Source organism: Equus quagga, chromosome 4 (assembly GCF_021613505.1).
Source record: "Equus quagga isolate Etosha38 chromosome 4, UCLA_HA_Equagga_1.0, whole genome shotgun sequence".
Lineage (NCBI taxonomy): Eukaryota > Metazoa > Chordata > Mammalia > Perissodactyla > Equidae > Equus > Equus quagga.
Genome location: NC_060270.1, coordinates 87,130,537 through 87,157,516, shown reverse-complemented (window position 1 = coordinate 87,157,516; position 26,980 = coordinate 87,130,537). Strand labels below are relative to the sequence as shown.

At 37.9% G+C, this 26,980-nt stretch overlaps 1 protein-coding gene across 2 annotated transcripts in view; it reads right to left on the bottom strand.

Moving 5' to 3' along the window:
• ARHGAP15 (Rho GTPase activating protein 15) overlaps positions 1-26,980 on the bottom strand; it is a 606,459-nt gene that overhangs the window by 45,948 nt on the left and 533,531 nt on the right. For both annotated transcript variants that reach the window (XM_046657907.1, XM_046657908.1), the window contains exon 13: positions 10,811-10,916. In XM_046657907.1, the coding sequence (XP_046513863.1) occupies positions 10,811-10,916 (106 nt within the window). The remainder of the gene's footprint in view (positions 1-10,810; positions 10,917-26,980) is intronic.

Genomic DNA, 26,980 nt, shown 5'->3' with positions numbered 1-26,980 from the left:
GGGCAGCGGGGAGAAAAATAAGTCCAGTAAGAAATGAAAATGAGGGAACTAGTTCTCAGAATTAAAGGTGAACCGAAAGGAATTGGCAGCTGCCTGGACATGCCAGCCAGAGAGGCCACGGTATCCGATACACGTGACAGACCGAGAGACAACTGCAAATCTCCCCAAACAACTCGCCTGAAGGGCTTGCCAGGAAGCCAGATGCTGCTTCTGGAAGAACATCTTCCATGGTTGGGAATCTGGGTTCAGAGCTTTCCATTTAAAGAGGAGAAAGAAGGTGGTAAAAGGCAGAACCATCACTGCCTTTTAAAAAATGTGCTCTTTCTAAGGGTGCGTATGTGCACACACACACACAGCATTAATGAATGTGGACGTGGAACATGTTTTTAAAAAGAAATCCTAAAAATAAAACTTTCCCCAGTGTTTTTTAGGTGGAAAGCAATATGTTAGAGGGAGACAGAGAGAGAAAGAACCAGAGAGACAGAGAGAGAGACAGACACCAAGAAAACCCGTTGTATAAATATGTCAGTTTACCAGTTAGGTAATTTTATTTAAAGAGTTGGGATTATAGCTGGTGATCAATTAGAATAAGGGAATTGGAGCGATGGGTCGGTGCTTCTATCTCAGTTGGCTCATCTTTCTCAGTCTTTGTTTTCCTATTCCTTCTTCCCTGGAAACACAATTGAGTATTGGTATTGGCAAGAGAGCAGAGTGTGGTCTAGTGGACTGGAAATCAGGTGATTTGAGGCCTGGTTAATTTTTTTCCCCTTCCAGTTTGAAGTTTGCCGTTCCATAAAATAGGAGAATCAAATGTCTTTATACCCTTAATAGCAGATGGCAAGCTTTTGTAATCATGGTGATTTCTTTCTTGTCTCACCTAATGCGAAGTAATTCAAGGTAGTAGGAAGTCAATATTGGATCTGGAACAAATGATTGACAGGGAGGTTGGGTTGATAGGCTAGGAGACAGATGTGGTAGAAAGTCTTAAATCTAGTTGGGGGAGTAATGACAGAAGATATAAAAGTAAGTTTTTATATTCCAAGATCTGTTACAAATTCCAGATAATCAGAAGAACTGGTGACCCCACCATGGACTGCAGTGAGTGATCTGGGCTCCAACAGTGATGGGTGGTCATAGATTTCCTGACCAAGGCTTCCTTAGTAGGGTCAGCCTCCTTTAACACTCATTCATTATTGTACTCAGGGCCTCCTAACATGCAGTCTTAACATTGATATTGCTTCTTTTACAATTGGAGCTGTTCTTCTTTTCGTTATGATGAAAAGATAAATATCAGGTAAGGAGTGGGAAACTTGAGAGGAACAGCTTACTAACCAATACCCTCAAAATGGAATATTTTCTAGTCCTACTCTGAAATCTATCAAGTTTCCAAGATTCCAGTTGATTTTAACTGGAGCCATCACTGGCTATTAGATTATTATCTTCCTGTTCAGTGAAGTCATGTGATTTTATTTATTCAACAAAAATTACTGAGTATCTGTAATCTGTGGGACTCTGTACAAGGCTCTGGGAATATAGCAGGAATCAGAGTGACATAAATTCCTGTCCTCCTGGAGCCTAAGCTCTGATGGCAGAAGGGATCAGGTCAGTTCTTTGTAATTTCCATCTTCACCAATCTTTCAGGACCTGACTATGCTATAGAATAACATCTTTTTCTGCTAGATTATTATATGTATTCCTATGATCTGTCAAGAGCCAAAGGATGAAGGTTAGAACAGTAGCTAGTCATCACTAGAAATTCTGCCCAATGTTCTGTTATCCTAAGAATTTTCTAGGCCTCCTTTGTGGATGTAATAGTTTTAATCACAAAATGCAATACCTCTTGCCAAGTTTTCTTTCTATCACCATACATGCCATTCTCAGACTCGTTTCCCAATCTCTTCCTCTGACCACCCCTTCGATGTTAGACATCCCCAGGAATCTGTCCTCAACTCTCTTCTAGCTTCACACCATTCTTTGGGGTTACTCATGACCTTACTCCATTGCCATCTTTAAAGTGATGACTCCCAAATTTATACCTAGATCCCAATCACCATTCTTGCACTCACGACATATATTTCTTACCCTCTAACGGATTTTGCTACTGGAATGTAAACAATGACCAAATCACATCATGTCGAAAAAATACTCCTTTCATGCCTCCAATTTCGCCCTTTTCCTCTACATGAGTTAATGGTATCACCATTCAGCTAGTTCAAAACTTGGCTGCCATCTGGGAATCTTTCTTCTTCCCAACCTCTTGCATGCACTTGGTGAGCATGTGCTGTTGAATCGACCTCCTCCATGCCTCTTGTACCCATCCCTTTTCCCCATTCCCCTTACCTCTCTCTTAGTTGGGGATCCCTAGCTTAGACTATCATACAGCTTCTTAACTTGTTTCACCACCTTTAGTGTTGCCCTCCTATGGGCTATCCTTCACACTTATAAAGATTGTGATTGTCATAAATACGAATCTCCTTACTTTACCTCCTTGCTTCAGACCCTTCAGTGATTCACCTAATGTCTACAGAAGGAATTTCGAATTCCTCAGCAAAGTATATGATGCGCTTCACAATTCAGCTCTAGTTTACTGCATTCTGGGTTGATGTTCTGTCACTTCTTTTACATTTCTTAATTCTCCAACCATTCCAGAGAATTCACCATTTCTTTACCACACCGTGGTTCTCTTTGTACACAACATTCTCTCTGCTTATAACAGGCCTGTTGTCTGCCAAACTGACATTCTAAAGATATCCCATGTCATCTCCTCTGGGAGGCATTCTTTGGTTTCTCTAGGCTAAATTTCAGCTCCTCTTTGTACCCTCATAGTGTCTTGTGATATCATATGATATTTATTATAATTGTTTACTAATTTATCTACCCCAGGAGACTATTGGCTAAGTGAGAGAAGGAGGCCTCTTTATGCCTCTAGTATCAAGTGAGGGGTTAGCAAATGTTTTCTGTAAAGGGTCAGAGAATAAATATTTTTTGCCTTGTGCAACTTGTTCCAATTATTTAACTCTTGCCACTGTAACGTGAAAGCAGCCATCAGAAATACACAAAAATATAGGTACTTGTGTGTGTGTTCTAATAAAACTTTACTGACAAAAACAGACAGCAGGCTGAATGTGGCCCATGAGCCATAACTGCCAACCTCCGATCTAGTCCAGTGCCTGGAATAGAGTAGGACTCATTAAAGACTTCCGGAAGGAATAGTTGGATAGGATGTCACACTTCACAGACATTTTCACAAGTGTGAATTTATTTGACCTATTTCACATATAAGCAAAAGGGAATGTTACAGACACTAAAAGGTTTTCTTAATGTTGGACAGTTTCTAAGGGCTGAGGTTGGGATTTGAGCCTATGTCTTCTGATTTCAAATGCCTGGTTCTTTCCATTAAGCAAAAGGCCAAGATTCATAGCGGAGAAGGGTGGGGCAACTTAAAAAATTTACCTCTCATGAGAGAAATACCCCCGTGGGGTGGGCCACCACTAATAGTAAAGACAATGATAGACGGCAGTAGCCATTTTAGGTTTTGTTTTATTTCCTATTATTCAGTGGTTAATGTTACCATTCAAATGTTAAATCGAAAGATCTAAAGTAATAATTTCACTCCCATCTTAAAAACCCTATCTCCCAAGGCCTTCCTCCAGAACACAAATCCACCACTGGAAGGATCATTGAACCTTAGTCCCCAGCTCACAAACCTTATAAATCCCATGCCAAGATGTCTCCTTAGTAGATGACATTTTAATGATTACTACAGGGAGTTGGGAACTATTGCTTCATCCTCACAATCAGAGTAATTAATTTTCTTAACTACCAGGCCAAATTCTGCCACGGGAGTCCAGTTGAGAAATTTCAGGCCCATAGGAAGTACATTAGCTCTTCAAAGTGATTAGGGTGCCATTTCAAATACACAAGCAAAGGAGCTATTAGGCTTCTGGCTTATTTCAAACAACTTGCAGCCTCTGTCCCTCAGGAAAAAAAAAAAAAAAAAGAAAAGAAATAAGAGAGAAAAAAGAAAATAAGAATTTGCACAGGTTCCTCATTTTCCAGTAAAAATACCCATGGCCTGCAAATCATTGGCTATCAGGTATTGTGGTTGGGTGAGAGACCAAAGTGTACAGAAAAAGGGTGCAGTGCCAGAAGACAGCACAGAAAAACACAGCCTGCTCCAATGCACACCAGAGCTGGGCATTCAGAGGTCTGATGGAAGGCAGAGAGCTTCACCAGTCATGGCTCTTGACCACCAGAGAGAAGGGCAAGGGCTCATAGGCTTTCAAGTCCATTCTTTAGTTATGTCTCATTTTTTCCCCGCAAAATGCCCACAGTGCCATTTTGAAGATGGGGTGGACGAATTATTTGCTCACCATTGTTTCCTCATACAACCCTTATATTTCTAGGTCACCATCATTTGCTTCTGACATGCTTTTGTAGAATATTTTATTTAACATCCATGAAGACCACAGAGAAGCTTTAAATATCAGTTTACTCTCACAAAGTAGCCACAGCTCAGATGTTTCGCCTTTCAAGGAGGCATTCAACTGGCATGCTTCCATGAGATTTGTCTATTCAGCCATATCATTTTTTCACCTTGGAATTCTATGAACAGCTGGACGATTTTCTTAGTCAATGCAAAAGGGAAAATTTTTAGCTCTCCTTTCAACCTATTTTATGAAGTGCAAGTCTCCCATAAGAATGTTTAGTTGCATCTAAAATCTGCAGCAAATATATTCTTTCAAGGCTGTTTTTGAAAATCACTGAGTGACATCATTTTATAAGTCACTCCTAAAAGCCATCCATTTCTAAGACGTTTTGACTTCCTCCGAACAATGTGTATTTACATGGCAATTGTTCTTTTCTGTCTCCCACCTCCTCAAAAATTTGAGAGTGTTCTGGCTTCCAAAATGCATACCATAAAATAAATCTGGCTACTGAGTTTGATTTAACTTGGTGGAAATAATTTTGTATTTATATTCTAAATTTTCTGTAATTATCACGTATTACTTTTATCCTGGAAATAAAAATGTGGGAAAAGACTTCAGCAATAGCTAGAACACCTTACTAATAGTAATGGCAACAGGAATGTCAGAACTTCAAAAGGTCAGGGCCAGTTCTAGGTGGATATGTGCTTGATAGGATTTCTAGGAGTGTTTACAGTGGGAATTTGAGGCATAGGGTAAGGCCCTACCAGCTTCAGAATGTCTCACTTACCAGGCTTCCACAAAGCCAGTGTGCTGTTCTGCCTGGCAGGAAATTCTTACTGTGAGAATCATTCCGATAAGTTAGACAAGAAGGCAAGAGAACCATCCCCAGGAAACTGCTGTAACTGGAAAGTTCCAGACAAGAAGCAAAGGAAGACCTGTGCCTATCTCCAAACTCCTTATGCCTGCCTTAAATTAAGGCAGACTAGATTATTTTATCATTATGCTGCCACTTCGAAGGTGAAAACAGTTGGATCTGAGAACACAGGACAAATGCGGATCAGGTTGATGGTGAGTCAGTGACAGAATAGAGCCAGGCTGGGGAGTTGACATGGAGACAGAGCACAGCATGGAGGTGTCATGTGGTTTGTCAAACCAGAAAGCAGCCTCACTGGGACTAGGGGAAACTGGCTGAGTCAGGCCAGTATAGAAACTCGGGTTTTGGAGAAAGATTCTGTGGTGAGATAAAGAATTTTCTGGAAGCCAGGAAATTTGGCAACGTAGCCTCTGCAGTTCTTCCTATATTTATTTCATTAAAAATTCTTTTATATTTCTCTCACTACAAAAATAATACATTGTTGATACATAGTGTTTATCTAGGACCTAATGTATGCTAGGTACTGTGAAGATTCTTTAAAAGCATTATTCCTTCCATCCTCACCAGAGAAATAGGTTTTATTATGATCTCCATTTTACAGATGAGAAAATGGAGGCTTAGAGCTCAGTGACTTGTTCAAAGTTACACCTCCAGTTACTGGCAGAGCCAAGTTCCACATTCACATCTAATTCCAAAGCCTGTTCCCTTTACCTGTTCTCTTACCCTCAAGGTCTCCTACACCGTTGTTAGGAGAGGGAAAGAAACACATGAAGGAAAAAACCTCTCATAGTTCAACAACTCTGAGAAAGAAATGTTAATATCTCAGCAAATATCTTTAGTTTTCCCCTGATGCACAACTCTGCCACATATTTATAGTTATACTCTCTTTGAGTATATAAAATATTGTACCCATGACTTTTTAATTTAACACAAGCATTTCTCTAAATTACAAAACAATTAGCTATGAACTACATTTCAATAGGCTGATACTATGTACCATGTCTACATAACCGTCCCCATCACTGAACACAAAGTTGTTTCAAAGTTTCCACCAGTGCAAATAGTACTATCATAAACTATTTATCTGCATAAACTGCCCCACCCCTCCACAGTACTTAGGATAGGGTCCTAGCAGTTAAGATGACTGGCTCAAAAGGTATGAAGATTTGAAAAGTTTTCGTTCTTGACATAAATTCGAGATATGGCTTTCCCCACATGCTGGTTGGTACATCCCAACCAGTAGCTTACAGAAGACTTGATTCAATACATTCACCAAAATCAGATTCATCCTATGTCATTAGTTTTCTATAACCTTATCTTCCTCTTTCTCCTGTCTGCATTTGCAATATAGAGAAAAGGGTACCTTTTTTTTCCCTTTAAGATTGGCCCTGAGCTAAAATCTGTTGCCAGTCTTTTATTTTGTTTTTCTTTTTCTTCTTCTCTCCAAAGGCCCCCAGTACATAGTTGTGTATTCTAGTTATACGCCCTTCTAGTTCTGCTATGTGGGACGCCACCTCAGTGTGGCTTGATGCGTGTTGCCAGTCTGCACCCAGAATTCAAACCAGTGAAACTCTGGGCCGCTGAAGCAGAGGGGGCAAACTTAACCACTGGGCCACGGGGTCAGCTCCAAAAGGGTAACTTTTTAAACAATACCTCCTTTTGCTTTTTTTTTTTTTTAAATTGCTGTCTGAGGGATTATTTTCATGATTACCCAGCATTAAAACCTCAGACTTATCTCCGTGATTGACTGGATATGGGAGACAAAGAAATGAGAGAAATAAAAAATTGTGTGAACTTCTCCTTTGAAAAGTCTCAAGATTTGGACCATTTCTTTCCATTTGATGTTCATTACTCCAATCTAACTACAAATCCCACGTGGCCTCCTGAGTTCTTTTCCTGTTCTATCTCGTTCACCCTGCACTCTTTTGTCAGATGACTCTTTCATTAACACTGAGCACATCACACAACTGTCTGACAGAAAAACTTTCCGTGGTTCTCTGTGTCTTCTGTAACTCCTTTGCCTGGCTCTCAACTCCAGTTATGACCCTTCAGCAAGTAAGCCTTATTTTTTACGTCCTCCTTCCCATTAACTTCATCTTCACTTTGCCTTCCTGCCTTTCCAAAAAAGCAGGCTATAGGACAATGCATTTGACACGTATTTTTATAGACCTAGAACTTGCCATTTACATGATGATTCAGAAGGTACCACAGGACCTTCCAGAGCTTATCACTGTAACGTCAATTTGTGAAAGTGGCTATTAATCAGGGTTTCTGGTTGCTAGCATTTTGAGATGATAGCTTATTCTGAATTTCTGGTCTCAAGCTACCACAGCAGAAGTAGAGAACTTGACCCTGAGTTTGATCAGGAACAAGGACTCTGATCTCTGAGACTATTCAGACTGTGTAGCCATTATATAATCTTACACTTAATATAATCATAACCCTTTAAAAATTCTGGCTTTTGTGGACAGGACTTGCATCCACCTTCTAGTGCAACCATGCTGTATTAAGCTTTCTCAGTATTTGCTCTGCTTTCAAGGGAATGTTTGTTTAACTCAGAGCTCTGCAAAAATGGAGTTCTATTCTGTTGGCTGTAGAGTACGTAGGTCAAGTGGAATTTCTGGCACTTCATTACGTTCCCTGACCCTCACTAAACAAACTTCAAAATATATATATTTGCAACAATTTGGAATAAACACTACACACAAGTGTTGACGGTAGATTTTCTGAAGAACTACCAAATGCATCAAGACTAAGGAAAACATTCTAATGATTCTTTCAAACATGAATATATTTAAATTCTCGTTAAACAATCTTCTTATTTAGTCTTCTCAGGCTTTGATGACATGCCACGATTGGCTGTTTATCAAAAACTTAGCAAGAAACGCTTAACAAGATATAATCATGTGCACACACTTATGCATAATTAAACCCAGTTTATAAATCAGTGCAGGGTGGAATGTGGTCACACTACTCAAGAAAAGTTGGTGGCTAGCAAATAACACTTTTCTCTCCACCTATAATGAGAAACCTTATAATGTGAATACTGTGAAGGTGATATAATAACCTGATCTTAAATCTTAGTTAAAAACATCTATTTCCATCTCTAGTGAACTGAATGAAAGTTCTAACAAAATTAAGAAATTAATTTAGATATAAGAAGCCTGATCAGGCATTAATTGTTAATACTGGGATTGATGCAGGAAGGTGAGGATTCTCATCCTTTGAAGATTTTTAATTGAATGGATTCTCATCTGTGTGTTTTATTTTTTTCAAAGGACGATTTAGCTGACTCTCAGTTTCTTCATTTTATAGCTGTTCTTCCCACAGGAAAAAAAAAAAAAGGAATAATTGAGACTGAGTAATGGATATTTCTCAAGATCTCCATGACTGGGTATTGCATAGCATTAAATGTATACTTTTCTATTTATTTTATGACTTTGTCCAGTTAAAGTTACTGAGATAAGCACTCTAGTATTTACTTGTAACTTGAAACCTCTTTCATGGTGTGTCTGGATCCTAAGGGAAAAGAATTAGCATTTGAGGAATGCTTACCTTGTGCCAGGCATTTTATATGCATTATCTCATTTAATTCTCATAACCACAAGATATGGTTGATATTATTTAATCTGATTTTATGTGCCTGAGATCATAAAGGGAGTAAAGTATAGAACAGGAATTTGACTCTCGATCTCTTTTGTCTTTCTTTAAAGCCCTAGATCTTTCCACTAAACCACACTGGGTTTCCCACTGTAGCTAGTCAGTGGAGGTGACAAGAAGGGACATTCTAACAATAAGGGATGTTCTGAACTTTGACACAAATTCCCCTCTGGGAGTAAAATAAGAAAGAAACTAATATAATGAATTAGATTGAAATGTGTTACCTAATGCAGTGACTGGTTAAGCAAATTATGGACTAATCCTTACCATGGAATACTATGTCATCATTAGAAAGAACCAGATGAGTCTGTTAAATGAAGTAGAAGGCTGTCCATGAGTTGCAAAACAGTTGCAGAACAATATGTACAGTATGATATACTTCAACATGATAAACAACCATACATCCACATGTTTGCAAGTGCTTAGAAACAGGTCTGGAAGGATATATACAAAAAGGCCAGTTACTTCTGCTCAGCTGGCTAAGCAAATTTCACTTTTTAACGTATATGCACCACTGTTGTTTAAAGTTTTTGTTTGTGTAATTGTGTGTATTACATTTACAATTAAAAATCATGCAGTGGATTAGCTGAATAATCTGTAGGAAGGACTCAAACCAAGGAATGGGTGATTAAGGTGATTAAGATTTAATCTCACAAAAGCAAACTGCCCAGTCTCTTTGAAACTCTATCAGGCTTCAACATTACTATACGTATATGGAGAAAGCGAAAACCTCATCACTTGTACTGTATTTTGCCTTATCTGAAGAAGATGTTAACAGAGGGCAAATGAGCAACAGTCATGTCAAACTTAGCAAGTCCAAAATGGAGCTCCCCAGTCTGCTCTTCCTGTTCATCCTGCTTCTCCCTCACTTTTACCCATCTCTCTACATGGCGCTACCATTTCTCCATGTGCCCAAGCCCACACCCTAGGAGGCGCACTCAATTTCCCCTTTCCTTTCCCCACTGCATCCCTAGCAACAGCAAGTCCAGTCTGACCCACCATTAAAATATCTCCCTAAAGGCTCACTCAAGCCACCATTACCTCTTGCCTCGTTGCCTCCTAGTACATCTCCTTGGTTTCACTTTTGCAATTCACTCTCCCCAAGGCAGCCAGAGTGATCTCTTATACTCCCTTAATTTAGCACTCTCTGTGGTTCTTCATTTTATTTAGAATGGAACCCAAATCTCTCACTGTGGCCCACAAGAACCTATGTGACCTGACACTGGTCTAATGTCCGTGACCTCAACTCCCACCACTGCCCTCCTAGTTTGTTCAGCTCAAGCCATCCTGGCCTGCTTTCTCTTTTCAAATACATCAAGCTCTTTTGGTCCTCTGGGTTTTTAAACTTACTTTTTTACTGCCTAGAATACTCTATTCTTAGCTGTTTACACACATGGCACCTTATCAATCTGAATCAACGTTTTACAGATGAGGAATTTGGATTTCAGAGAGTTTAAGTATCTTATTTGAGGTCACAGCACTTGGTACATGGAGAGGCTAGGTTTTACACTCATATCTGAATCATTTCCTGCTCTTCCCATTATACTAGATAAGAAAGTAAAGATGACCCATCCCAGGGCTCTGGCTATGCTTCTAACAATCAAATAGCAAACATCTACTCGTTGAAAAGGCCAGGAAAAATAAGCTCATTCATAAGTTCCTTTCTTAGGTTCTCTTTCCTACCTCTAGTACATTCTGCAGCTTCTGCAGGAAGACTTAGGTTAGCTAGAGGGGAAAATCTGAGATAGATGCATGTGGAAACTTTTGTCGTAGAGATCTGAAGTTAAATATTGCTCATTTAGGAAACGAGTATACGACAACACAACCAGAAACCCTTACAACTTACTTAGTTAGGTGTCCAAAGAGGGCTTTCATGGTGTCACGATTTGGTGGAGGGAGTTTTTGTACAAGAGACTTTATAGTTTCAATTCTTGTGTTGTAGTCTTGCTTTTCTGAAAAAGAAAAGAAATTTAAAAGGTTAGAAAAGTATGAGATTTCATAGGTACATGAGGGAATTTTCTTAGGAGAATTTTGGGCTAAGACTCAGCAACTTAAAGTCCTAATCAGCAGCCAAAGGGAATAGGCGCACTTAGCCTCGTTACCATGGAGTCTCTGCATTTTGACTCTGAATTAGATCACAGTAAGATGAAAGCAGCAACAGTATGGCTTCCACATGATCTTCCTGTTCAGATCAGGTATGAAATTAGTTTGCATAAATGTTTTACTATTTTACAAGTTGTGGTAGGATGAATAATGGCCTTCCAAGGATGTCCATATCCTAAACTCTGGAACCTGTGAATATGTTACTTTCCACGGCAAAATGGACTTTGCAGGTGTGATTGAGATGGGGAGATTCTCCTGGATTATGTGTGTGGGCCCAGTGTAATCACAAAGGTGGTTAAGAGGGAAGCAGGAAGATCAGAGTCAGGGAGAGAAGGTGATGTGACAAAGAAAGCAGAAGGAGAAATGGCTACGTGATGAAGGTCCCTGGGCCAAGGAATAAACACAGCCTCTAAAAACTGGAAAAGCAAAGACATAGAGCCTCTTGAAGGAGCACAGGCCTACCAACACCTTGATCTTTGCCCGGTGAAACTGATTTCAGACTTCTGATCTCCAGGAACATAAGATAATAAATTCATGTCGTTTGAAGCCACTGAGTTTGTGGTAATTTGTTACAACAGCAATGGGAAATGAATACACAAGGACACACAGTGTAATTCAATTACAAATATTCTATTGTTTACTTGATCTTGCGAAAGAGTAAAGAATTTTTTTTATTACTTCTATGCTATCCTTTCTCCCTAACACATTTTGCTTTTGCTGTAAAATAAGAAACTACAAAAAAAAAAAAAAATTGAAAGCTTAATACCTAGTCACATACATTTAAAAAAATAGGAAATTATTCAAAACTACATACCACATAGATTGTTTCCCTTCATTTTGTTTCTTTTTTCCTTTATGGGCATGGATGGCACAGTAAGACTTGAGTTACTTAGTACACTTGAGAATGCATCTTACTTGAGAATGCATGTATTTTTAACCAGGGCCTAGAATTGTACTTATTTATTGAACTTAAACACATATGTACACTGATTAAGTACCTTTCCTTTCTATACTTTACTTCTAAGTTCTAGCACAGAGCTCCTGATGGTTCTAAAGAGGCTCCTGCTGGAAAAGACCATATATAAGAGAAGAATATGTAAGGCACACATCTACCCAATATCCATTCTCTTCTTCCTTAGGAATACAATTCCACTGTTGAGGGGATGGCAATATACCTAGCTAAAAGAGGTCATTTCCCAGCTTCCTTGGCAGCTGGAGTAACAATGTGACCAAGTTCGGTCAATGAGACTTAAATCAAAGTGCTATGTGGGACTTCTGGTGAGGCTGTGTTACAGGGAGCTGATTTGACTTTTTAGCCTTTTTACTTTTCTGCTCCTCAGAATGTAGATGGAACGGTTCTACTATGAAACGACCTTGAGATCCAAGGCCGTGCAGAATGGAACACACAGGTTGAAGAAGCTTCCTGAAACTGTGAAGCAGTCAGACCAGTTCTGTACTACCTGTCTCTGATTATCATTGACATAAGAAAATAAGTCCTTGTGTACTGAAGACTTTGAGGATGAGTCTCTAACACTAAAGCCAAACATAGTTCCTCATATGATGTACTTCCAAAAGTCCACTTCATAAGCACCTCTTATTACGTATATAAATTTTATACGGTGGGGTAAGAAAGAGTTACTTTGGAAACAGGCAGGTTTTTTTTTTTTTTAATACACTGTTGCAAAAGAAACTTTTTGTAAGGAATTATAGGAAAATATCCTGCAGAAGATGGTATTTGGCCAAAGTGGAGTTGGGGCAGTCTTCCTAGTAGAACTCTGCTTGGAAGCTTTTCTTCTTCCTCCTAAAACCACAAAGGCCTATAAATAATGCCTCCCACAGTCAGGGCTTTCAAAATTGCAGTTATTCTTAGAAGAGTTCCAACGTAATATGGATTGGACAACTGCAAATGAAAGAGACAAAGGGGAGAGAGAGAGGAAAGAAAGAAAAGCCAGTTGCAACACCACAGCCGACAGCAGATCTAATCTTTCTGCCAAAAGGGTAGAAGGCCCCCTTGTAGCTCAATGATGGTAAGAAAGCATAACGCTTCATAGGACCAGTTGGAGCCTGTGGGATAACTCAGAAAAAGAAGTAAAACAAGTCAATAAAGAAGAGAGTGGAATTGGAATAATATGCTCAGGACAGAGCTAACAGGGATACTTGGATACCTGTATCCAGCCATCTGAAGCTAATATCACATACCAATGACATACACATATGCATATACATGTATCTACATTTGTATATTCATGAGATGGATACATTCTGCATGATTTGGCATGAGGCTAGTAGTATAATTTACCTGAGGATCTTGTGAACCACTTGGTTCAAGTAATAAAGATGATATTGGAAGAAGTGGGGAGGTGAGAGGAGGGGGAGGGGAGGAGAAGAGACCTTTCTATTTTCACTGAAATCTCTGGCCATGGTATGATCAGGTTATCGGCTGAGTCTCCAAAAAAGGATCAGTTGATATTGACAACTACTGAAGTAGCAGCCATAAATTAAGCTTGACAGATGATTAAGCAGAGAGTGGTCCAAATGGTTACGTCCAGCAAACCTCACTTTTAGGGAGGGTTTCAGAAAGGTTGGAAATTGCTTAATTGAAATTATTTGAATTTGCAAGGTCACTGCCATGATGCTTGGGCAGGAATTAAAACTTTACCAAGTCTTTTTAACCACTGGGTAAAAGAAACATGAACTTCCCTAGACAGAGTCAGTTCGCCCTCTTCTGTATTCCATTGTGCTTAGAACATCTTATCTATACAACTCTCCACCTGGTCAATTTCCCTCCATTAAACTGGGAATTTTCCTGTAAATCTAGGCAACTCTTATACTGGCATATAGTGGGTTAAATGAATGAAGAAAGAATTAGTGAACAAATGAAAGACATGAACCTGGATTGGAATAGACCGACCTGGGTTTGAATGCTGTAACAGTTTTTTATTAGTTCTGTGGTCTTAGGTAAGTTTCTTACTTTCTTTGAATAATTTCTAAAAGGCTAGTTTTATGGATTAAACAAGATAGTATGTAATGTACCTAGCACAACGACTAGTAAAAAGTAAGTCCTCCATAAATGTTCACCTCTTTTCCCCCTTCCCCTTTTCTGAGGTCCACTCTGGGTCTGGGTCACCTTTGACTTTCAGCAGCAAGCATTCTATCTGGCTGCAGGGAGCATTCAAGATGTAGTTGCTGAAACTTGAACTGAGTGGGTGCTGGTTGGTGACAATACAATTGCTATGGTAGCCAGACATTTCAGAGTACCCTACATACTTTGTGATAGGCAGAGAGACTGATGATCTGATTAGTGAGCAGGTCGGTTATATATAAGAATCCTTATAAAAGTAATTAGTAATTCCCATATCTGCTTAGAAGAAACGTCCTACATGAAGAATGTTTTACGGAAATATTTCTTCTTTTACTCTACTTTCACACACACTTGACGAATTGGACAATTAAATAGTGGTACAAACATGTTTGTGGCTAAGTTATCCTTAACTACTGGAGGGGGAACTGGACAATAGCTTAGAGAGGGCTGAAATATTATTAAGGAGGAGCAATTTATTTTTCTTACAACATCTTACAACATAAAGAACAAAATCTTTAAAAAGGTTATAGGAGCAGTGGCTTCCCATTCAAATCAATACCACACCCACTCTTCCATAGCTTGTAAACTCAGGAAATAACACAAACACTTCTAAGTGGAGGAACATCTAAAAATACAATTGGATACATTAAAATCGAAATGACACCTTTTCAGATCTGGTTTATTGATGTGTCATATTAGGAGTTGGAATCAGCATACATAATACAGGAGTGGTTAATGAGCTAAGATTCATACACAGCTTACTAAAGAAGTGTCAACTGTCTTCAATTGATTCAGTGAGCATCTGAAAGACAGCATTTTCTATTAATATTTCTCCTTCAGCATATGGTTTCTCATTATCGTGAAGTACTGAGAGTTTTGAGAAAACTGAGATATCTCTGGCTTTTTTATGTTATGACTAAAGGGGGAAGAAAGAACGTTTTCTACACGGAGAATTAGAGAACCTCTTAGGTAAATCATATACTAAGAGACTTGTGCAACTTCTTTCCAGTAATAATCAACTCCTTAATTCTTTCCTTTTTCACTCACATTTGTTCCTACCCTCATTCCCTTATGATTCATTTTTCTATGTACTCTGTGCTCTTTAATACTTCCATTTTAGTCCCCCACTCAGATCCAAACACCTTCTCCAATCTTTAAGCTGTGACCCACAACTGCATACCAAACCTTTCTGTAGCACTTCCTTTTTGCCACTCAACAGTGGGAAAAAAAATGTATATGTAAAAATATATACAGTGTACATGTACATATTAAAATAGTAAACTCTTTCTTACTAACACTCACTCTTCACTCACCTGGCCCCATATTCTCAGACTACTCTGCTCAGTTACAACTGAACTCTGTTGTAAATGAGCTTCTTCAAAAGCAACTCCAGGCTACTTAGAGAAGTAACGTCTACACGATGTGAAATGTGCTCTTCACGTTATAGAAGGATGTGGCTTTATAGTTTTCACTGATTCATGGTTTTGAGACACATATTTAAAAATATGGTTTATGATAGTTACATTTGCATTTATCTGCATGAAATGTTCCTACTAAAACAAGGACATTTACAACCAAATGCCTTTGCAGAGATAAGATAAGTTATACAATGATGGCAAGAGCTCTGTGCAGTGCAGAACCCTGGACCTCATGACCCCTGGACACTTTTCCAGCCTTATCATCCATGCATTTATTATTATTAACTTATTTATAGCCACATGTTAAATCATATTTCAAAATTAATTCTGCTTTGTTATATAGGTTCCCTCAGAGGAAGAAAAGACCAGATTCTCCCAGTAACCAGTGTATCGGGGGTACTATTCATTCTATTTCTCTGTAGTTCCTGAAGGACTACAGTACCCCTTTGTTTTAAGGAGGTCAGCAACATCACAGCTGTTCTGCTTTTGAAAGTTATTCTGGAATGTATAGTGGATCCTGTATGAAAAAATGATAGTCACCTATATGTCAGGGCTATATTTGGAAGAAAGCAGTTTAGTTTCTAATCACTTTACACTTTTTGTAACATGACTATTTCAGGATTTAGAGACCGTTGTGGCTTACAGGAAGGATTGGTATTTTCAGGGCACATTTTGTCTGTTTCAATGCACCTTATGACTGGGTACAAATCTTTGAGGCTATGCCCTTTTTTTTCCCCTGAGGAAGATTAGCACTGAGCTAACATCTGCTGCCAATCCTCCTCTTTTCTGCTGAGGAAGACTGACTCTGAGCTAACATCCATGCCCTTCTTCCTCCACTTTATATGTGGGATGCCTACCACAGCACGGCTTACCAAGCCATGCCATGTCTGTGCCTGGGATCTGAACCGGTGAACCCTGGGATGCTGAAGCAGAATGTGTGAACTTAAATGCTGCGCCACCTGGCTGGCCCCGAGGTTATGCCTTTTAATTATAAAACTTGAGTTGGGTATTAAGGAATCAACCAAGGCATGGCAACAATTGCTTGATAAATTTCCTTAAAGAACACACTTACTTTAGGGAGAAACACTCAGGGGAAAATTCAAGACTCACAAATAGACATATACTTGAAACTCATGTTGTAAAGTAAGAGAAGCAGTATATCAGGTAAGAGTCTAAAAGGACTAGGTTAGCATTCTTCCTGTACTGCATAATTTGAGGCAAGTTGCTTGAACTCTTGACGCTTCCAGTTCCTTACTTAAAAATACAAAAACTCCATATATCTATAGATATATCTATATATCTATATCTATATCTATATCTTAGGATTGTTTGCAGAATTAAATGTTCAATGCACATAAATGCACACAGAGTAAGTGCTCATTAAATGTAAGTTGCCTTCCCATTAAAATCTTTCCTTTGACTCATCCTCTCTATCAGTCCTGACACGATGGTTCATAGCTCAAGATTATTTTCAAAATCATATGTTTCATATGTTTCACAAATTTCACTGTTGAGTACCTTTTCCTAAAAACAGGAATAGCCCAGCGTATGTGATAGTTATGTAAACACACAGAATGCTGTCCATTACCAAAGAGTATTTGGATATAATTCATAAGTAGATATAGTGTATCATAAATAGAAGTGCCATTGTATCATAAACAAGGCATAACCATGGCCTTCAGGCTAACTTGTGGTTGGCAATTTGCAATTTTTCAAGATTCTGCCCTCCTTGCTCCCCTCCAAACCAGAAAAGCCAAATTTTCTATTTAATTAAAAAGAAGGCACAATCTCAATGCTTGCAGATACCTGGTAAGTTTGAATTTAGGTGTTGATAATCTATGTCAAAACATTGAACTTGAGAACAGAGGAATGTAAGTTTCAGGGCATGAAAAATTCAGCAGGGACTGAATCTGCTTGACTGAGCAAGACTTCTTTCTTTCTCTAGTGAGGATTACCAGAGAATTAGGCCGAATCATTTCATTGGCACAGCAGACTTCTCTTGTATTCATAGTTTCTCCTTCCAGGAGATGTTAATGTTTTGTCTGATTTTTGAATAAAGAAGCCCCTTTAGGAAGAATTTTAAAAATGGAAATAACTCGGGCTGGCCTGGTGGAGCAGCGGTTAAGTTCACCTGCTCTGCTTTGGTGGCCTGGGGTTCACTGGTTCAGATCTTGGGCGTGGACCTACTACCACTTATCAAACCATGCTGTGGCAGGTATCTCACATATAAAGTTGAGGAAGATGGGCATGGATGTTAGCTCAGGGCCAATCTTCTTCAGCAAAAAGAGGAGGATTGGCGGCGGATGTTAGCTCACAGCTAATCTTCCTCAAAAAAACCCCCCAAAACAAAAAACAAAGAAATGGAAATAACTCTCAATAGCTAATAAATGTCAATAACAAATATACGCTGGCCAATTGATTGCCATAAGCCCAGGGATTCCTTAACCTGTGAGGAAAGCTTCAGCATACTGGCCAGTTTAGCATCATTTCCAGAGGCCAGTTCTGATCCTTGTCCAGGAGGAGCTAGGCCATCAGAGCATGATGTTAGGAGCAAACCTAATCTCGTTAAGTGCAACCTCTATTTCTTTCCACCTATACTCCTACTCTCTGGCAATAAACAATTAAGAAATTGCTAAAACAAAAATAAGTCAATCTGTTTCTTAAATAAGTTTTGAAGTATTAAACATATACATATATACACGTGGTTGAAAAAAACAAATATATTATGGCCTCCTGCAACATAGGCCTATGTGGCAAATACAAAGTTGGTTCCTATCTTCTGTCATTTTACAGGTCAGAGGGGCAGAAAAATATAAAACATGTCATAAGAGATGTTTACATTTAAGACCTATCAAATATAAGTATCTTATATGAAATTTATATCTTCCTTCTGACTGAGGAGATCCTCTAAGATGATTGCTAAACTCCAAAACTTCTCAGGTGTTAGCTCGCTATCAAAAAAATTAAAAATAATTGAGAAATGCAATTACTATCAAATCAATGAATGTAAAATTTCACTTCATCAATTTCTGAAGGCCTTCAAATGATCATTCTTAACTTCCTCATGCATCCGGAAATACATTCAGGAAAGTAATAAAATCACCTTTTCTTTTTCATGTAAATGTATCTATGTTATTCTAGGGTCTTCCGGTGCGCTGAGCTCACATTGAGGGCACATTTGGAAAAAGTATTCAGGTTTTAGTCTCTAAGTAACTTTTAATAAAGGGTATTGCTTTGGGGCAACCAATTTTAGGACGACAACATTTCCTAAAATTCACCAACCTGAAACTGTCTCTTAAACCAAACTTCCTCAATTTTGCAGCAACGCCTCTCTTTGCCTGAACTGAAGGGTAAGATGATGACTGACACCCCAGCAGTCATCTTCACAGGAAAGCACGATGGTATTGCCCTCCCTAGAATTTCTTGTTTTCAAAGTAATTTTGGAGGTGTCATGGTGGCCAAGTAATTTCCGAAACTTATAAATGATACTAATTCATCCTCAGGCCATAGTCTGCTAGGAAAATAAAGCTCACTAGTTTATTTCTTTGAAATTCAGTTCTCCTGTGAGAATTTTCTTTAAACTGTATTTATTCATACATATCTGGTTTTACAAGCTTTTTTTTTTTTAAAACAAGTCTTACCATTTTGAGTCATTGGACATCTTTCTAATCATAAACCAGCAATTCATTTTAAAGACTCAAGTAGCTATCTACATTAAGCATTGTTTTTGAACATTTTCACAAGGGTGGAAATACTACAAATACTTTCTAGATTTGAAGTTTTTAATATAAGTGTCTGCCTTTTTCCATTGCAGACAAATTAAATTTATAGGGGATTTAAATAATCTCACTCGAAAACAGCTAAGATCAGTCACACAATTAGGAAAAACGTGAACTAAGAAATATGTTTCCCTGTCTTTTGGGTTAAAAATACTTTTTAAAGGAAGCATATTAAACTTTGTCCATAACTATTCATTTTGAACAAAAGATCTCTGAAGAAGAAAAAATGGTTAGTATAGTGGACTGTTTTTCTGGTCAGTTCATTTGACATGGCCACACAGTGACACTGGAAGCAACGACGAGTTAATAGCACAAGCATCAAAATCCTTTAAGGAATGGGGAATAAAATAATTTTATGATTCAGCTTCTTTTTTTTTAATTGTGAGACTATTGTGAAAGAAGAAAAACAGGCAACATGTGGTAACTTGAGTCAGCATTTCTGAACTGGGAATGATAAACACCTCTGCCTGGCTTTGGCATTTATCAGAACTGAGATATTATTACCACATAGAGTCACAGCATGGTTACTGTTATCATCGGAAAAAGGAGCCAGCTAATCTTAATGGTTTGTAAAGCCGTTACCTGCACTGGTCTGACATTTATCATGATCATTTTACCACATGGGTCCTACATAGCAAAGGTCTTTTATCTGGAAGGGACATCACTATGAATTATTATTTGCAGCTAGGTAGAAAATTGTATGTTGTAGATACCTTTTCTCATTATAAATCACATAGTCACATTTCACCATTTCCCCCAGAAAGCTGCTGAGCCCAGGTTTTTTTTGCCACAGCTTGCTTTCCTTTCCCTCTCTCTCTTTCTTTATAGTTTCTTGAAAATATTAGCCCTTTTTTTCATTAACATCCTTAATATAATTTTTGAGGAAACACATATATGGTAGGTGAACATATGGACGCACTTTCATTATAGTTCGGGGAGTTTCCTCCACATTCTGTAAAGGACTACACAGTACTTTAGAAATTGAAGTTGATAAACTGTCTACTTTTCTTTTTTTCTTTTTAAATGCTTATTCTTTCTTCTGTCTTGGTGGCCAGACTTTTCTTCGTTCTTGACCTTGTCAATAGAATATTTACCAGTAGATCAGACAAAATTTCTGATGCTTGATCTGAAATACTCAAAACACTTATGCCATTTCTTGCCTGAAATCCTTAGCTTGGAAATGTGTTCTCATAAGGAGTAAAATACAATTTTATTTTGTTAGATTGTGATTTTTTTTTAGATTCTGTTTTAGTAAGTTACAATGGAGTAGAGGGCTCCTCCAACAAATTTGTTTAAAAAGATGGTAAGTTTCTATCCCTAACTATCTTTGTCCTAGTGACATACGTTAATATATAGTATAGAAGGAATAAGGATACTAAAAGGTACGATGTTTTGAAGCATGGAACCAAGTCAGTAAAGTGAAATTACTTTGACAATGGAAGATTACAATGAAAAGCTCAAGTTGTTTACCATGGGGAAGAAATGAACAAATACTCTCTTTTAAAAAGATTGAGACAACTAATCTTCTGAAGGAGATATTTATATATTTTCTTCTTTCTCAAGTGTTCCATTAGGAATAAACAAGCCAGAATTTCTGCACTTTTATAATGAAGACGGAGGAGAATTCTTTGCCATTTTTGCATCTAGGAAGAAATGTGCAAGAAGAATGTGACAATTTAAGCAAATCAAGATTGTTTCAAATGGATCACAAACGGGACTTTGTGGGGTATTTTATACTAGCATGTGAGGCAAACAGTAAATTTGAAAGGAGGCTTTTCTCAATGGTCTAGTTCTGATGTGTTTTCCCATTTCTTTGTGTGTTTAAAAGAGGTTTGGATGTGGTGTTTAAAATTGCTTCGACTCTTTTGCAAATGAGTTCTGGAGAAATATTCGCACATGAAGGAAAGCTGATGTGCTGTAGTGCTGACAGCAGCTGGGGGGATATGAATGAAGAAACCAGATTCTCAAGCCTGCATTTATCAAAAATAAACACCTATCATTCTATTAAAAAAAATTACCATTTTAAATGTTTATGGGTATCAATAACAAACCACTCTCCCTTTGAAGAAGCCAGCGTCTTTCTCACATAGCTCCATTATTTGAGGGGGGGGGGGGGGTGATAAAAACTTTCACTGGACATGCAGTATTCTAGTCATGTGCATTAGTTTGCCTCCCTTGTTACATTCAGTTCCATATTAGTTTTTGTATTATTACACATTTTCTCCAAAGGAAACAGTTTCTGTTTCAGAGACTTGCGAGAGACATGCTTGTATAAATGTGAGGGCGGGGCTGGTGTTGGAGGAGGTCACTCGTGAAATTAACTTGTACTTTTACTGCTCAAAAGAAGTTGCACACACATTGGTTGGGTCGTCTAAAATTTCATTGTAAAGAGGTGATCTAATATTCCAACACTGCCTCACCAATCGAATGAAAGGCTACGCTGATTTGAAACAAACAAACAAACAAGCCCTTTTATTCTTTTTTATTTCAGAATGACTCTTTTGTTCTAGTTAAACATCATCCTGCCATTATTGCCCCCAAATATTGTGACCTGGGAGCATTTACAATAATTAGTGAGGGGTTCTGCTGCTTGGACTTTCCTCGTTTTTGGGGGAACTGGGTGAATTTTTGAGTGCTAATGAAAGTCGGAGACTTTTAGCAGTGGTTCGAGCCAGGCACAGCGCCGGCAGACGCATTAAGCTTCCCACTGTGCTGCAGAGCAAGCCGCCCCGCTGTTATGTTTACCGTAGTTTTAATGTCTGCGAAAAAATTCCTGATGCAACCAAATTACGTTGTGCCCTCTTGTTTATCTAACCCCGCCCAACTCCCCAATTTAGCGGATTCCTGTTGCCCGTGCCCATTACAGAAAGCTCCTTCTCAACTTTGTGGGCATTTTACCACTTCACTTCTTGCCATGAGAGCCCAGCTGCCTTACAGTCGTGTCTGGAGGATCATACATGGTTTATCTAGAAGTTTCGGGAGGATCACACACACATACCTTGCTCTACTTATGCCACTTAATAACAGATATCCCCCTCTCTACTGCATTTGAATTTCATGGGAGGTAATGTTAAAGCATCAAATTTAATCATCGGGCATTGACAATACTGGCTTAAAAGGCAGATGTATTTGGTGAAATGCACTGTGTCTTTAAAGAAATCTATTGAAAGACCTCAAACTACCACTGCAAACTAAATAATCTGCTCTGAGATGACAACAACCAATCTATGATTTGAGTTGATTTATTCTTTGTCTTTTTCTTAAAAATTGTCTCAAAGAAAATGACCATTCCATTATATTGCACATTGATAAATTCACGAAGTGTGATGTATAGTGAAGTTTTTAATGAATATTCATACAACTCTTTCAATACATTAACAGGACTTAAGACAATGAGGATGCAACTCCTTCCCATTTAGATAGTGGAGAGGAAAGTGGAATTAATAGCATAAACAGCACTTGGAAAAGTTTAACTCTAATGTATCAAACTCCAGGTGCCAGAGTTTGAGGAAAATAACCAATAATAGCCATTTTTTACATATTTGATGGGACTGATTATGCAATGTGCAACTCTAAATGGCTTATAGCACATTGTAGCATGGTTCCATCCCATTGGCTACAGTAGGGTGCAGGCAGATGGATGACAGTGACAGGGAGAGAAGTGCTTTTGCTTAGCCGTGCGTTAAGATGCCATCCAGAAGCTCTGTGCACTGCAGACACTTCATTAGGATGCCAGGATAATGGTAAACTACCACTCAGAGTGACACCCCATTTCCTGCTTACTGAGCGCTCCAACCTCGGCAGATGTCAACAATCTCACAGTGCTACAGAGCAGACCTAACTTTCCAGCCACTTTGACTCCAATTTTTTCCTCCTAACAGTGCCATACATTATGTGCAATATGTAACAGCAAACACCTCACTGAAAACAAAATCTGCCCAGTTTGTTACGACTGGAGTGCTTAATTTTTTTTCTTTTAAAAGATAAGGGACAGTGAGTTGGGTAAAGTCCATTCCTTATTTCAACCTCAAAATTTCTTGCTATGATTTCGATTTGCTAATCAGTTCAAAGTGTTAATTGTGTGGTGAACTCTTATTAATGGTGGTTAAACTCTGATCACAGGGGATATGACTGCTTCTTTTAATTAATGTCCGTTCCAAAGGTAAGAGATTGTGGAATTCTTTTGTTAAAGATTTTAGACTTAGTTCTGGTGTGATTCTTAGTTGTCTGCCAAGAAAAGGCTGACTTAGCATCTGGATGATATTTCCTCTGCAAATGTATAACTTGAGGCCATTTGCACACCTCCTTACCAGCAATTCAAGCCAATAGAAACTTCTTTTTTTGCCGTGTAAAGTCCAAAATTTTTTCATAAAGAACCAAGGTGTGGTTTAGATAATGAAAAAAAAATCCCTCAAATGGAAATATAATATTTTGAAATCTATCGTTACGATAAATGATTGATTTACATTTTGCAATTCTAAACATCTTCTTAGAAGCTCAAAGGACCTTGAAAATTGCAAGACTAAAAATAAATATCCTCCTTTCAGGCCTGTTACCATTTCTAGGTAAAGACACAAATGTAAAGAAGACGTCAAAGGCAAAGGTCACACTCCAGGGAGAATTTGAATGCAAACTTTCACTGTGATGTCCTCTAAAAAAAGGTGATGCAAATCTGGACTTTTGGTTTAAAATGGCATCTGGTTGGCAACACCTAACCACCTCTTGGAACTTGTCACTAAATATACTTGAAGACAAAGAAAATAGACTAGAATTCTTAAAATAAACAGGAACTGACAGTTAACATGGTGACAAAAAGTTAAGAGTAATTTCCTTCAAGACAGCTTGAACTTAATTGGAAAATGCCAGTCGTGGGGCCACCTGTGCTATCGAACTATTGAACCAGAGAACCTGCCTTTCTGAAAGCAAATAGAAACATCCTTATCTTTCTTCAACTGCCTGACTTCAGAATCAAAGACTCAAGGTCTATGCCAACCCTAAAGACTGGGCAGCAGCCTCTTTCCTACACGGCTAATTCTGTTAAGTAGTATGAATGCTTTCCTTTTTTACCAGTCCTTTCCCCTTCTAACTATAGATGAAGACTTCTGTTTTACCTGCAATAATTTAGGGAGAGCAATTTTCATAAAATAATTGAAGAGATTAAAAGTGGAAGGCAGAAGGGGTGCCCTGATAATGGCACATATCACCCTAGGAATTATAGTCCCTTATATAAAACATAGGAGGGATGGGGACTGGCAAAATTCTATTAAGAATACATTTTTAAAATTCTAACGTTTTACGTATTTTATCTTTTAGAGTTCCAGTGAGTTAAGGAATATGGTGAGAGAAAATTCGATCTCAGGATAGTAGGGCCATAAGACAATAATTCTTATCTCTTCGATAAGAATTAATATAAGAACTGTGATTACCAATTTCTCACCTGGATGTAACTCCAAGAAAAGGATTAGACTAGAACTGAAGCAGAGGGTAAAAAGCAGTATGCCTAGAAGGTTGGATACATTTCCATCTTTTGAGAAGAGTAAGCATAACAAAATTTACAACAATACATGACCTATGAAAAAACTCATTTCCAATAAGAGAACAATGCTCAGAAGTGCAAAACTCTCACAATGACCATGAGACAATTAGGAAACCATTTAGCATCCTTAATAGAATTTGAGACGCGAAGGAGTCTAATGAAAAGGATCAGCAAGGCATCAGGAGAGAACAGGATAAAATGAAAAGATACCAGTATAAGATGATATGGAGATAGATGGTGAAGAAAGTGTGAAAACTAAAAATGCAAAACAAAATTAAATTTTGCATTAAAGGCCAAATTATCATTGCAGAAAAAATAGTTTAGTCATATGGATGACAAACTAGAGAAGCCTCCCCAGAATGTGGAAACAAAAAAATGATAGGAAGAATGGGACCGCCAGGTGGCATAGCAGTTAAGTTTGCATGCTCCACTTCAGTGGCCCAGATGCCGGGTGTGGACCCATGCGCTACTTATCAAGCCATGTTGTGGCAAGTGTCCCATGTATAAAACAGAGGAAGATAGGCACAGATGTTAGCTCAGGGCCCATCTTCCTTAGCAAAAAGAGGAGGATAGGTGGTGGATGTTAGCTTAGGGCTAATCTTCTTCTTCTTCAAAAAATCAATAGGAAGAAGATGTTGAAAGTTGGAGAATTGAGAGATTGTCTACAATTTATAAGTATACTTGAGGAAGAAACCAGAACATTTGAAAAATACACAATAATCAAGGACAAAATTAAAGAAGACTGTGAGTGAAAAAATGTATCTCAGTATTAAAAATGACAGGTTCTAAGAAAACATTATGAGTAGATACACTTTTGATATATTCTGACAAAACTTTAGAACGATAAAGATCAAGCAGTATCCTACAAATATTTGAACAAAATAAGACTAAATAAGTAATCATCCAGGCTTTCCTAAGATTTATCTCACTAAATTCTAAAGTAAAAGAAAGCAGTATCTGCTACGTATAGGGGGAAAGAAATGGTGGCCCTCAAACTGTGCGCACACAAATTATCTTTTCCATGTTAAAACAAAAGAAAGATTCTCATCTATGCAAAGAGCTATAATAGCACTGCTTTCCAGAAAAGTTTACTTTAAGGCTTATGTAAGCCTACCAAGAGATGAATCAGAATTTGTAAGTCAGGAATAGACACATTATAAACAAAACTAAGTATCTTCTTTACTTATTTGGAACCCAAACTCAGAAGACCCCAGTGGATTATTTCTCTCTGGCTTCCATTTTGTTCTCTGTACCAGGAAATGAATTTCTTGTGGTCCACTCCTCACAGTTCAGGTGAAAGCTCTGTTGACATGTGATGATCATTGAAAACAATAACTGGTGCTATTCACTTCTGGCGTTTGCTAACAAACACCGTGACTGGAACATTGCACTCTTGAGTTGCTAAATAAACTTTCTCTTCCCCTCTTAAAAATCAAAGCTTCAGAGAACAGCAGAATATTTATTACATTGCTAAGAATCTTTGGTAAACATGCTTTATATCTGTAATAATTGTACTGAAAAAACTGAATTGAGGGAAAATTAAAGTGATAAAGACTAAAAAATCAAGCAATGATAGGTATTATATATGAATTTTTCTACGTTACATATGTTTTCAAATTAAGTAGGCTATGGAAAAAAATGCAAAGCAAACAGGTCAAAAGGAAATATCCACAAAAGATGGTGATGAAATTTGGAGTGATTTTAATTTTCTTTTTTACTTTTCTGTTCAAGTTAGCTTTAATAAATGTTTATTATTCTTGTAATCTTAAAAGAAATGATTTAAAGTAAATTTGGACAATTGCTTAGATACCATATAATTATAGCTCTGCTAAGCAGCTAATTAAAGAGACTGGTAGAAAATATACCAAACTGTTAACCATGATAAGTTATCTTTGAATAATAGGAGTATGGATGAGTTTCTTCCATGTTCAAAATGCATTTTCCAAACTTTCTATTTTGCGTAAGTATTATCTTAATAATAAAAATTGGTACAGATGACAACTTTCAGTTGTTCCACGCCACCGAAAAATAAACTGTTTTCACAGATCAAACTATTTCTAGGAAAATAATATTCTAGAACTTTTCTCTAGGTATTTCT